Source organism: Pseudophryne corroboree, chromosome 6, assembly GCF_028390025.1.
Source record: "Pseudophryne corroboree isolate aPseCor3 chromosome 6, aPseCor3.hap2, whole genome shotgun sequence".
In the NCBI taxonomy this organism is placed as follows: Eukaryota; Metazoa; Chordata; class Amphibia; order Anura; family Myobatrachidae; genus Pseudophryne; species Pseudophryne corroboree.
The window spans coordinates 255,205,638-255,220,169 of record NC_086449.1 but is presented as its reverse complement, the minus strand read 5'-3'; the positions used below and the strand labels follow the sequence as shown (position 1 = coordinate 255,220,169).

The 14,532-nt window shown below is 47.1% G+C and overlaps 1 protein-coding gene across 1 annotated transcript in view; it reads right to left on the bottom strand.

Moving 5' to 3' along the window:
• IQGAP1 (IQ motif containing GTPase activating protein 1) overlaps positions 1 to 14,532 on the bottom strand; it is a 408,002-nt gene that overhangs the window by 129,822 nt on the left and 263,648 nt on the right. The window contains exon 7 of the mRNA XM_063925920.1: positions 13,400 to 13,513. Within this exon, the coding sequence (XP_063781990.1) occupies positions 13,400 to 13,513 (114 nt within the window). The remainder of the gene's footprint in view (positions 1 to 13,399; positions 13,514 to 14,532) is intronic.

Here is a 14,532-nt window from a genome sequence, read left to right as displayed (position 1 = left end):
CGTTCTAGTTTCATGGAAATGCCCCACCACAGTGTCTGAAATCATGACCACAATAGCAGTAGCATATAAATAAGAATTTACTTACCGATAATTCTATTTCTCGGAGTCCGTAGTGGATGCTGGGGTTCCTGAAAGGACCATGGGGAATAGCGGCTCCGCAGGAGACAGGGCACAAAAAGTAAAGCTTTACGATCAGGTGGTGTGTACTGGCTCCTCCCCCTATGACCCTCCTCCAAGACTCAGTTAGGTACTGTGCCCGGACGAGCGTACACAATAAGGAAGGATTTTGAATCCCGGGTAAGACTCATACCAGCCACACCAATCACACTGTACAACCTGTGATCTGAACCCAGTTAACAGTATGATAACAGCGGAGCCTCTGAAAAGATGGCTCACAACAATAATAACCCGATTTTTGTAACTATGTACAAGTATTGCAGACAATCCGCACTTGGGATGGGCGCCCAGCATCCACTACGGACTCCGAGAAATAGAATTATCGGTAAGTAAATTCTTATTTTCTCTATCGTCCTAGTGGATGCTGGGGTTCCTGAAAGGACCATGGGGATAATACCAAAGCTCCCAAACGGGCGGGAGAGTGCGGATGACTCTGCAGCACCGAATGAGAGAACTCCAGGTCCTCCTTAGCCAGGGTATCAAATTTGTAGGATTTTACAAACGTGTTTGCCCCTGACTAAATAACCGCTCGGCAAAGTTGTAAAGCCGAGACCCCTCGGGCAGCCGCCCAAGATGAGCCCACCTTCCTTGTGGAATGGGCATTTACATATTTTGGCTGTGGCAGGCCTGCCACAGAATGTGCAAGCTGAATTGTATTACACATCCAACTAGCAATAGTCTGCTTAGAAGCAAGAGCACCCAGTTTGTTGGGTGCATACAGGATAACAGCAAGTCAGTTTTCCTGACTCCAGCCGTCCTGGAACATATTTTCAGGGCCCTGACAACATCTAGCAACTTGGAGTCCTCCAAGTCCCTAGTAGGTGCAAGGCACCACAATAAGCTGGTTCAGGTGAAACACTGACACCACCTTAGGGAGAGAACTGGGGACGAGTCCGCAGCTCTGCCCTGTCCGAATGGACAAACAGATATGGGCTTTTTTGAGAAAAAACCACCAATTTGACACTCGCCTGGTCCAGGCCAGGGCCAAGAGCATGGTCACTTTTCATGTGAGATGCTTCAAATCCACAGATTTGACTGGTTTTAAACCAATGTGATTTGAGGAATCCCAGAACTACGTTGAGATCCCACAGTGCCACTGGAGGCACAAAAGGGGGTTGTATATGCAATACTCCCTTGACAAACTTCTGGACTTCAGGAACTGAAGCCAATTCTTTCTGGAAGAAAATCGACAGGGCCGAAATTTGAACCTTAATGGACCCCAATTTGAGGCCCATAGACACTCCTGTTTGCAGGAAATGCAGGAAACGACCGAGTTGAAATTTCTTTGTGGGGCCTTCCTGGCCTCACACCACGCAACATATTTTCGCCACATGTGGTGATAATGTTGTGCGGTCACCTCCTTTCTGGCTTTGACCAGGGTAGGAATGACCTCTTCCGGAATGCCTTTTTCCCTTAGGATCCGGCGTTCCACCGCCATGCCGACAAACGCAGCTGCGGTAAGTCTTGGAACAGACATGGTACTTGCTGAAGCAAGTCCCTTCTTAGCGGCAGAGGCCATAAGACCTCTGTAAGCATCTCTTGAAGTTCCGGGTACCAAGTCCTTCTTGGCCAATCCGGAGCCATGAGTATAGTTCTTACTCCTCTACGTCTTATAATTCTCAGCACCTTAGGTATGAGAAGCAGAGGAGGGAACACATACACCGACTGGTACACCCACGGTGTTACCAGAACGTCCACAGCTATTGCCTGAGGGTCTCTTGACCTGGCGCAATACCTGTCCCGTTTTTTGTTCAGACGGGACGCCATCATGTCCACCTTTGGTATTTCCCAACGGTTTACAATCAAGTGGAAAAAACTTCCCGATGAAGTTTCCACTCTCCCGGGTGGAGGTCGTGCCTGCTGAGGAAGTCTGCTTCCCAGTTTCCATTCCCGGGATGAAACACTGCTGACAGTGCTATCACATGATTTTCCGCCCAGCGAAAAGTCCTTGCAGTTTTTGCCATTGCCCTCCTGCTTCTTGTGTCGCCCTGTCTGTTTACGTGGGCGACTGCCGTGATGTTTTTCCCACTGGATCAATACCGGCTGACCTTGAAGCAGAGGTCTTGCTAAGCTTAGAGCATTATAAATTTACCCTTAGCTCCAGTATATTTATGTGGAGAAAAGTCTCCAGACTTGATCACACTCCCTGGAAATTTTTTCCTTGTGTGACTGCTCCCCAGCCTCTCGGGCTGGGCTCCGTGGTCACCAGCATCCAATCCTGAATGCCGAATCTGCGGCCCTCTAGAAGATGAGCACTCTATAACCACCACAGGAGAGACACCCTTGTCCTTGGATATAGGGTTATCCGCTGATGCATCTGAAGATGCGATCCGGACCATTTGTCCAGCAGATCCCACTGAAAAGTTCTTGCGTGAAATCTGCCGAATGGAATTGCTTCGTAGGAAGCCACCATTTTTACCAGGACCCTTGTGCAATGATGCACTGTTTTTAGGAGGTTCCTGACTAGCTCGGATAACTCCCTGGCTTTCTCTTCCGGGAGAAACACCTTTTTCTGGACTGTGTCCAGAATCATCCCTAGGCACAGCAGACGTGTCGTCGGGATCAGCTGCGATTTTGGAATATTTAGAATCCACCCGTGCTGTTGTAGCAGTATCCGAGATAGTGCTACTCCGACCTCCAACTGTTCCCTGGACTATGCCCTTATCAGGAGATCGTCCAAGTAAGGGATAATTAAGACGCCTTTTCTTCGAAGAAGAATCATGATTTCGGCCATTACCTTGGTAAAGACCCGGGGTGCCGTGGACAATCCAAACGGCAGCGTCTGAAACTGATAGTGACAGTTCTGCACCACGAACCTGAGGTACCCTTAGTGAGAAGGGCAAATTTGGGACATAGAGGTAAGCATCCCTGATGTCCCGGGACACTATATAGTCCCCTTCTTCCTGGTTCGTTATCACTGCTCTGAGTGACTCCATCTTGATTTGAACCTTTGTAAGTGTTCAAAAATTTTTTTTTTAGAATAAGTCTCACCTAGCCTTCTGGCTTCAGTACCACAATATAGTGTGGAATAATACCCCTTTTCTTGTAGTAGGAGGGGTAATTTAATTATCACCTGCTGGGAATACAGCTTGTGAATTTTTTCCCATACTGCCTCCTTGTCGGAGGGAGACCTTGGTAAAGCAGACTTCAGGAGCCTGCGAAGGGGAAACGTCTCGACATTCCAATCTGTACCCCTGGGATACTACTTGTAGGATCCAGGGGTCCTGTACAGTCTCAGCGCCATGCTGAGAACTTGTCAGAAGCGGTGGAACGCTTCTGTTCCTGGGAATGGGCTGCCTGCTGCAGTCTTCTTCCCTTTCCTCTATCCCTGGGCAGATATGATCTTATAGGGACGAAAGGACTGAGGCTGAAAAGACGGTGTCTTTTTCTGCAGAGATGTGACTTAGGGTAAAAACGGTGGATTTTCCAGCAGTTGCCGTGGCCACCAGGTCCGATGGACCGACCCCAAATAACTCCTCTTCCTTTATACGGCAATACACCTTTGTGCCGTTTGGAATCTGCATCACCTGACCACTGTCGTGTCCATAACATCTTCTGGCAGATATGGACATCGCATTTACTCTTGATGCCAGAGTGCAAATATCCCTCTGTGCATCTCGCATATATAGAAATGCATCCTTTAAATGCTCTATAGTCAATAAAATACTGTCCCTGTCAAGGGTATCAATATTTTTAGTCAGGGAATCCGACCAAGCCACCCCAGCTCTGCACATCCAGGCTGAGGCGATCGCTGGTCGCAGTATAACACCAGTATGTGTGTATATACTTTTTATGATATTTTCCAGCCTCCTGTCAGCTGGTCCTTGAGGACGGCCCTATCTATAGACGGTACCGCCACTTGTTTTGATAAGCGTGTGAGCGCCTTATCCACCCTAAGGGGTGTTTCCCAACGCGCCCTAACTTCTGGCGGGAAAGGGTATACCGCCCATAATTTTCTATCGGGGGGAACCCACGCATCATCACACACTTTATTTAATTTATCTGATTCAGGAAAAACTACGGTAGTTTTTTCACATCCCACATAATACCCTCTTTTGTGGTACTTGTAGTATCAGAAATATGTAACACCTCCTTCATTGCCTTTAACGTGTGGCCCTAATAAGGAATACGTTTGTTTATTCACCGTCGACACTGGATTCAGTGTCCCTGTCTGTGTCTGTGTCGACCGACTAAAGTAAACGGGCGTTTTAAAACCCCTGACGGTGTTTTTGAGACGTCTGGACCGGTACTAATTGTTTGTCGGCCGTCTCATGTCGTCAACCGACCTTGCAGCGTGTTGACATTATCACGTAATTCCCTAAATAAGCTATCCATTCCGGTGTCGACTCCCTAGAGAGTGACATCACCATTACAGGCAATTGCTCCGCCTCCTCACCAACATCGTCCTCATACATGTCGACACACACGTACCGACACACAGCACACACACAGGGAATGCTCTGATAGAGGACAGGACCCACTAGCCCTTTGGAGAGACAGAGGGAGAGTTTGCCAGCACACACCAAAAACGCTATAATTATATAGGGACAACCTTATATAAGTGTTTTCCCTTATAGCATCTTTTTTATATATTTCTAACGCCAAATTAGTGCCCCCCCTCTCTGTTTTAACCCTGTTTCTGTAGTGCAGTGCAGGGGAGAGCCTGGGAACCTTCCCTCCAGCCTTTCTGTGAGGGAAAATGGCGCTGTGTGCTGAGGAGATAGGCCCCGCCCCTTTTTCGGCGGCCTCGTCTCCCGCTCTTAACGGATTCTGGCAGGGGTTAAATATCTCCATATAGCCTCCGGAGGCTATATGTGAGGTATTTTTAGCCAAAATAGGTTTTCATTTGCCTCCCAGGGCGCCCCCCTCCCAGCGCCCTGCACCCTCAGTGACTGCCGTGTGAAGTGTGCTGAGAGGAAAATGGCGCACAGCTGCAGTGCTGTGCGCTACCTTTAGAAGACTGAGGAGTCTTCTGCCGCCGATTCTGGACCTCTTCTTACTTCAGCATCTGCAAGGGGGCCGGCGGCAAGGCTCCGGTGACCATCCAGGCTGTACCTGTGATCGTCCCTCTGGAGCTGATGTCCAGTAGCCAAGAAGCCAATCCATCCTGCACGCAGGTGAGTTCACTTCTTCTCCCCTAAGTCCCTCGTTGCAGTGATCCTGTTGCCAGCAGGACTCACTGTAAAATAAAAAACCTAAGCTAAACTTTTCTAAGCAGCTCTTTAGGAGAGCCACCTAGATTGCACCCTTCTCGGCCGGGCACAAAAATCTAACTGAGGCTTGGAGGAGGGTCATAGGGGGAGGAGCCAGTACACACCACCTGATCGTAAAGCTTTACTTTTTGTGCCCTGTCTCCTGCGGAGCCGCTATTCCCCATGGTCCTTTCAGGAACCCCAGCATCCACTAGGACGATAGAGAAATTCTATAATTATACTAGAGATGCGGCCATATCATGCAATATAAAGGGACAGGATGAGGTGTTGCGCATGCCCAGTGGCAGAAGTTTCTCCTACCAAGTCTGCTGTATATGTGTATCAGATTGCGCAAGCAGGTCTACTACACCAGAGAGCAGCCGCCAGCAAGAAGAGACAGGCGTCTTATGATGGAGAATGTGTGCTTACAAATCTCAGTTATGCCACCTACTGTTTATCTTTTATAATAAATAAATATAAATACATAATATAAACAGTTTAATGCAGACAGTTTGTTTTTTAGACTCCCTTCCCCTACAGCCTATTCTCTAGACCATCTAAAAATAAGAATTTACTTACCGATAATTCTATTTCTCGGAGTCCGTAGTGGATGCTGGGGTTCCTGAAAGGACCATGGGGAATAGCGGCTCCGCAGGAGACAGGGCACAAAAAGTAAAGCTTTCCGATCAGGTGGTGTGCACTGGCTCCTCCCCCTATGACCCTCCTCCAAGCCTCAGTTAGGTACTGTGCCCGGACGAGCGTACACAATAAGGGAGGAATTTTGAATCCCGGGTAAGACTCATACCAGCCACACCAATCACACCGTACAACTTGTGATCAAACCCAGTTAACAGTATGATAACAGAGGAGCCTCCGAAAGATGGCTTCCTAAACAATAACCCGAATTAGTTAACAATAACTATGTACAATTATTGCAGATAATCCGCACTTGGGATGGGCGCCCAGCATCCACTACGGACTACGAGAAATAGAATTATCGGTAAGTAAATTCTTATTTTCTCTATCGTCCTAGTGGATGCTGGGGTTCCTGAAAAGGACCATGGGGATTATACCAAAGCTCCCAAACGGGCGGGAGAGTGCGGATGACTCTGTAGCACCGAATGAGAGAACTCCAGGTCCTCCTTAGCCAGAGTATCAAATTTGTAAAATTTTACAAACGTGTTCTCCCCTGACCACGTAGCTGCTCGGCAAAGTTGTAATGCCGAGACCCCTCGGGCAGCCGCCCAAGATGAGCCCACCTTCCTTGTGGAGTGGGCCTTTACAGATTTAGGCTGTGGCAGGCCTGCCACAGAATGTGCAAGTTGGATTGTGCTACAGATCCAACGAGCAATCGTCTGCTTAGACGCAGGAGCACCCAACTTGTTGGGTGCATACAATATAAACAACGAGTCAGATTTTCTGACTCCAGCTGTCCTTGCAATATATATTTTTAATGCTCTGACAACGTCCAGTAACTTGGAGTCCTCCAAGTCACTTGTAGCCGCAGGCACTACAATAGGCTGGTTCAGATGAAATGCTGACACCACCTTAGGGAGAAAATGCGGACGAGTCCGCAGTTTTGCCCTGTCCGAATGGAAAATCAGATATGGGCTTTTGTAAGATAAAGCTGCCAGTTCTGACACTCTCCTGGCCGAAGCCAGGGCTAGTAACATGGTCACTTTCCATGTGAGATATTTTAAATCCACCTTTTTTAGTGGTTCAAACCAATGAGATTTTAGAAATTCCAAAACCACATTGAGATCCCACGGTGCCACTGGAGGCACCACAGGAGGCTGTATATGCAGCACTCCCTTAACAAAAGTCTGGACTTCAGGAACTGAAGCCAATTCTTTTTGAAAGAAAATCGACAGGGCCGAAATTTGAACCTTAATAGATCCCAATTTGAGACCCATAGACAATCCTGATTGCAGGAAATGTAGGAATCGACCCAGTTGAAATTCCTCCGTCGGAGCACTCCGATCCTCGCACCACGCAACATATCTTCGCCAAATGCGGTGATAGTGTTGCACGGTTACTTCCTTCCTTGCTTTAATCAAAGTAGGAATGACTTCTTCCGGCATGCCTTTTTCCTTTAAGATCCGGCGTTCAACCGCCATGCCGTCAAACGCAGCCGCGGTAAGTCTTGAAACAGACAGGGACCCTGCTGAAGCAAGTCCCTCCTTAGAGGTAGAGGCCACGGATCTTCCGTGATCATCTCTTGAAGTTCCGGGTACCAAGTCCTTCTTGGCCAATCCGGAACCACTAGTATCGTTCTTACGCCTCTTTGCCGTATAATTCTCAATACTTTTGGTATGAGAGGCAGAGGAGGAAACACATACACCGACTGGTACACCCAAGGCGTTACCAGCGCGTCCACAGCTATTGCCTGCGGATCTCTTGACCTGGCGCAATACCTGTCCAGTTTTTTGTTGAGGCGAGACGCCATCATGTCCACCATTGGTCTTTCCCAACGGGTTACCAGCATGTGGAAGACTTCCGGATGAAGTCCCCACTCTCCCGGGTGAAGGTTGTGTCTGCTGAGGAAGTCTGCTTCCCAGTTGTCCACTCCCGGGATGAACACTGCTGACAGTGCTATCACATGATTCTCTGCCCAGCGAAGAATCCTTGCAGCTTCTGCCATTGCACTCCTGCTTCTTGTGCCGCCATGTCTGTTTACATGGGCGACTGCCGTGATGTTGTCCGACTGGATCAACACCGGTTTTCCTTGAAGCAGAGGTTCTGCCTGGCTTAGAGCATTGTAGATTGCTCTTAGTTCCAGAATGTTTATGTGAAGAGACGTTTTCAGGCTCGTCCACACTCCCTGGAAGTTTCTTCCTTGTGTGACTGCTCCCCAGCCTCTCAGGCTGGCGTCCGTGGTCACCAGGATCCAATCCTGTATGCCGAATCTGCGGCCCTCCAATAGATGAGCACTCTGCAACCACCACAGAAGAGATACCCTTGTCCTTGGAGACAGGGTTATCCGCTGGTGCATCTGAAGATGCGACCCTGACCATTTGTCCAACAGATCCCTCTGGAAAATTCGTGCATGGAATCTGCCGAATGGAATTGCTTCGTAAGAAGCCACCATTTTTCCCAGGACTCTTGTGCATTGATGTACAGACACCTTTCCTGGTTTTAGGAGGTTCCTGACAAGCTCGGATAACTCCTTGGCTTTTTCCTCCGGGAGAAAAACCTTTTTCTGAACCGTGTCCAGAATCATCCCTAGGAACAGCAGACGAGTTGTCGGCATTAACTGGGATTTTGGAATATTCAGAATCCAGCCGTGCTGTTTTAGCACTTCTTGAGACAGTGCTAATCCCCTCTCTAGCTGTTCTCTGGACCTTGCCCTTATTAGGAGATCGTCCAAGTATGGGATAATTAATACGCCTTTTCTTCGAAGAAGAATCATCATCTCGGCCATTACCTTTGTAAAGACCCGAGGTGCCGTGGACAATCCGAACGGCAGCGTCTGAAACTGATAGTGACAGTTTTGTACAACGAACCTGAGGTACCCCTGGTGTGAGGGGTAAATTGGAACGTGGAGGTACGCATCGTTGATGTCCAAGGACACCATAAAGTCCCCTTCTTCCAGGTTCGCTATCACTGCTCTGAGTGACTCCATTTTGAACTTGAACTTCTTTATGTACAGGTTCAAGGACTTCAGATTTAGAATAGGTCTTACCGAGCCGTCCGGCTTCGGTACCACAAATAGAGTGGAATAATACCCCTTTCCCTGTTGTAGAAGAGGTACCTTGACTATCACCTGCTGAGAGTACAGCTTGTGAATGGCTTCCAAAACCGTTTCCCTTTCTGAGGGGGACGTTGGTAAAGCAGACTTCAGGAAACGGCGAGGCGGATCTGTCTCTAGTTCCAACCTGTACCCCTGAGATATTATCTGCAGGATCCAGGGATCTACCTGCGAGTGAGCCCACTGCGCGCTGAAATTCTTGAGACGACCGCCCACCGCCCCCGAGTCCGCTTGAGAAGCCCCAGCGTCATGCTGAGGCTTTTGTAGAAGCGGGGGAGGGCTTCTGTTCCTGGGAAGGAGCTGCCTGTTGGTGTCTCTTCCCCCTTCCTCTGCCTCGTGGCAGATATGAATATCCCTTTGCTCTCTTGTTTTTAAAGGAACGAAAGGGCTGCGGTTGAAAAGTCGGTGTCTTTTTCTGTTGGGGAGTAGCTTGAGGTAAAAAGGTGGATTTCCCGGCTGTAGCCGTGGCCACCAAATCTGATAGACCGACTCCAAATAACTCCTCCCCTTTATACGGCAAAACTTCCATATGCCGTTTTGAGTCCGCATCGCCTGACCACTGTCGCGTCCATAAACTTCTTCTGGCCGAAATGGACATAGCACTTACCCGTGATGCCAGTGTGCAGATATCCCTCTGTGCATCACGCATATAAAGAAATGCATCCTTTATTTGCTCTAAAGACAGTAAAACATTGTCCCTATCCAGGGTATCAATATTTTCAATCAGGGACTCTGACCAAGCTACTCCAGCACTGCACATCCAGGCTGTCGCTATAGCTGGTCGTAGTATAACACCTGTATGTGTGTATATACTTTTTTGGATATTTTCCATCCTCCTATCTGCTGGATCTTTAAGTGCGGCCGTCTCAGGAGAGGGTAACGCCACTTGTTTAGATAAGCGTGTGAGCGCCTTGTCCACCCTAGGAGGTGTTTCCCAGCGCGCCCTAACCTCTGACGGGAAAGGGTATAAAGCTAATAACTTCTTTGAAATTAGCATCTTTTTATCGGGGGCAACCCACGCTTCATCACATACATCATTTAGTTCTTCTGATTCAGGAAAAACTATAGGTAGTTTTTTCACACCCCACATAATACCCTGTTTAGTGGTACCTGTAGTATCAGCTAAATGTAACGCCTCCTTCATTGCCAAAATCATATAACGTGTGGCCCTACTGGAAAATACGGTTGATTCGTCACCGTCGCCACTGGAATCAGTGCCTGTGTCTGGGTCTGTGTCGACCGACTGAGGCAAAGGGCGTTTTACAGCCCCTGACGGTGTTTGAGGCGCCTGGACAGGCACTAACTGATTGTCCGGCCATCTCATGTCGTCAAACGACTGCTTTAGCGTGTTGACACTATCCCGTAATTCCATAAATAAAGGCATCCATTCTGGTGTCGACCCCCTAGGAGGTGACATCCCCATATTTGGCAATTGCTCCGCCTCCACACCAATATCGTCCTCATACATGTCGACACACACGTACCGACACACAGCAGACACACAGGGAATGCTCTTAACGAAGACAGGACCCCACTAGCCCTTTGGGGAGACAGAGGGAGAGTTTGCCAGCACACACCAAAAGCGCTATATATGACAGGGATAGCCTTATAATAAGTGCTCCCTGTATAGCTGCTTTTATAATATAATTTTTGCCACTATTTTGCCCCCCCTCTCTTGTTTTACCCTGTTTCTGTAGTGCAGTGCAGGGGAGAGACCTGGGAGCCGTCCTGACCAGCGGAGCTGTGTAAGGAAAATGGCGCTGTGTGCTGAGGAGATAGGCCCCGCCCCTTTTCCGGCGGGCTCGTCTCCCGCTCTTTAGTGTATTCTGGCAGGGGTTAAATATCTCCATATAGCCCCCGGAGGCTATATGTGAGGTATTTTTTAGCCAAATAGGTTTTCATTTGCCTCCCAGGGCGCTCCCCTCCCAGCGCCCTGCACCCTCAGTGACTGCCGTGTGAAGTGTGCTGAGAGGAAAATGGCGCACAGCTGCAGTGCTGTGCGCTACCTTTAGAAGACTGAGGAGTCTTCTGCCGCCGATTCTGGACCTCTTCATGTTTCAGCATCTGCAAGGGGGCCGGCGGCGAGGCTCCGGTGACCATCCAGGCTGTACCTGTGATCGTCCCTCTGGAGCTGATGTCCAGTAGCCAAGAAGCCAATCCATCCTGCACGCAGGTGAGTTCACTTCTTCTCCCCTAAGTCCCTCGTTGCAGTGATCCTGTTGCCAGCAGGACTCACTGTAAAATAAAAAACCTAAGCTAAACTTTCTCTAAGCAGCTCTTTAGGAGAGCCACCTAGATTGCACCCTTCTCGGCCGGGCACAAAAATCTAACTGAGGCTTGGAGGAGGGTCATAGGGGGAGGAGCCAGTGCACACCACCTGATCGGAAAGCTTTACTTTTTGTGCCCTGTCTCCTGCGGAGCCGCTATTCCCCATGGTCCTTTCAGGAACCCCAGCATCCACTAGGACGATAGAGAAATGTTGATTCATACTGTATTAGTGTATAGAGACCAATGCATACATTTATGTCCCACGCCGGTGCTAGTTCCTTCTTTCACTCCTCAAGACTCCCAGTCATACTCCAAATCGCCACAGGGCAGGGGACTTATATTGTGTAATGGTGCCCACATCCGAATTTTTTTTTTATAGCTTAGACAGCTGGTACTACTGCCTCATCTAATGTCTTACTGTGATTGCTTGTCCTGTATATAGCTGAAGTATTATATACACTGCACTTTGTATGAGGCAGACTATAGCTTGTTACGTGGTAATTACACCCCCCCCCCCCTCCCCTCCCCACGCCCCTTTATGAGCTGCCCACACTTGATCGAAAATCAACCATTGGAAGCCTGCCCCTAGAATCCCTGTGTCTGCCCATGTGATGTTCAGAAGGTTAAGTATTTCATTGGTCTGGGCTTCTGATCTGCACCTGTGTGCAAGCTGGAATAGGTTGGTTTATTGTTAAATCTCTTTCAAGGGTTTTTATTTTATTTTATTTTATGCTACACCTTACATTTCCAAAGTGTTTCTACACAATGAGAGGAAGGTTAATCACCTACGAATGAGTACTTGGGTCAAGGACAGTAAAAAGTGTTATAACATACCCAATAAAAACTTATTCAAAAAGTTTAAAAGCATTGCTACTACACAAGCAATGGTAAGGTTTTGTGTGCTGTCAGTGCTATCTCACTAGAATCTATCTACAAGTATGTTCTGAACATGACAAAGCTGTAGGAGGCCCGCTGTGTTGGAAGTTGCAAGCATGTCTATAGGCACATAGGCAAGTAATCAATGTTTAATTTGCTAAATACATTTAATGGGGACATTTGGTCAGCTGCCTAATGTACTAGTAGAGTTATTTTATATTTAACATATGATGATTACCTCCAGGAAATAGTTTCTAGCTAGATGAAAGCAAGTAGTCTGTAAAAGCATCCATTGAAAGGAGATTGGTAGCAAACATCAGAGCGTCTAAGAATCTCCCCAGCACAGCCGCACAGTATATATTAAATGTTATTGCAGCTGCTGGTGGTTTGCACTAAGCACTATGATTAATGGACCATTGGATGTAATCTGCATAATTAAATACAGAAAAGGAGTGAATTACAAAAGAACAATATACTGCAAACTAGAATAACACCTGTATACTACCTCTGAGATCCCCCCCACTGGCACAGGCCTATCTCCTAGGCCAGGCCTGGCCAGCCTGTGGCTCTCCAGCTGCTGCAAAACTACAAGTCCCATCATGCCTTGCCACAGTTTTGCTATTAGGGAATGCTAAAACTGTGGCAGGCCATGCTGGGATGTGTAGTTTCACAACATCTGGAGAGCCACAGGTTGGCCAGGCCTGTCCTAGGCTGACAATTGTCAGAAGTTAGAAAGTGAAGTCTGGCCATAGAATAACACAGCTGATTGGTCAGCTTCTGTCGCATGTCCACTTCAGCTTCATAAAAACCTTTTCACTGCTCTATGTTTACTGATACACCTTGTGTTTCTGCCTATTTTGTGTTACATACGAATGTAAAACTCCGAAGTACAACTAAAATGGTTTGTAAAAACCCATTCAATCACAGACCAAGTGCAATATGCTGGGACCTTGCCATCTGTGAAACACTACCACCTGAAGGTTCACTTATACTACCTATGTAGCCAGAAGTTTGACATTTGTGTGCTTCATAACTTCATTTTTCTTATTTGGCTATAACTTACTAGTATCAGAAATATTTTCAGCTGTAACATAAAAACATTACTACCCTAACAAATAATAACATAACAAGTACTCACATGCAGCTTCATCCACAGACAGCTCACTGGCCAAGATTCCTCCAATTTTGCCAAACGCTGGCATCTGAATCCCGTATTTCTCAAGCTCGCTTTTCATTATATCAATCTCTTCGGCTATGGATACAGAGAAAATATCACAGCCGAGAAGCATCTGCAGTAAACCTTACTAATGCCACATACATATTGGTAAAATAACTAGGCTTACTATACTATCCCTTTAAACCGGGACACTCATGAATTATACAGGTTACTTGGTTGGCCAACTTCACGCCTGTATTTCACCTAGTTTTAATCATCCACCTGTGTAATCCATATGTCCCAGTTTAAAGGGATAGTATGGTAAACCTGTAAGAAACATTTAAGCTTCGTTATGGAGGAAACACTGCTTTTCCAATAGTCGGACCCTCAAAGGCAACTTTTATGACTCTTGAATATGAAATGATCTTAAATTACGGGATACACGCAAAGAATGAAACATAATGAAGCTACCAAACATGCATAATACACAGGTTGAATTATTTTATAAATGTACAATAAATCTTTGAGATCTACAGTTGAAATTTACTCCTACTGATTTGTAACAATGTACAGACTGGAGTTTACTCCAACTGATCTATATACGACAATAAGAACAGGGAACATTTGTGAGAAGGATAAATGGGAAAAAAAAAAAAAGAGCCACAGCTGAGAAGTAGGTTACTTTGTATATATCGGAACTTAAGTTTAATTAGTCAAAAAGTACTGTCAGTCCCTCTTATTGCATAAGTATCTTGGCTGTAATCTTTCAATGTATTAAACCAGGCATGTCCAAACTGCGGCCCTCCAGCTGTTGTGAAACTACATATCCCAGCATGTCCCGACACAGTTTTGCTGTCAGAGAATACTAAAGCTGTGTCAGGGCATGCTGGGATGTGTAGTTTCTCAACAGCTGGAGGGCCGCAGTTTGGACATGCCTATATTAAACTAACATACTTTCCAACATGGCCCCCTCCAGGAGGGACAGAATGCTCTGCTTCTGGACTTTTCTATTTAATTTATGATTGCCTGTACCTGTGTTGAACAGGGTAATGGATAAGAAAGGTATTTCAGCACAGGTGAGGGCAATCAAAAATTATGAGGGAAGTCCAGAAGCA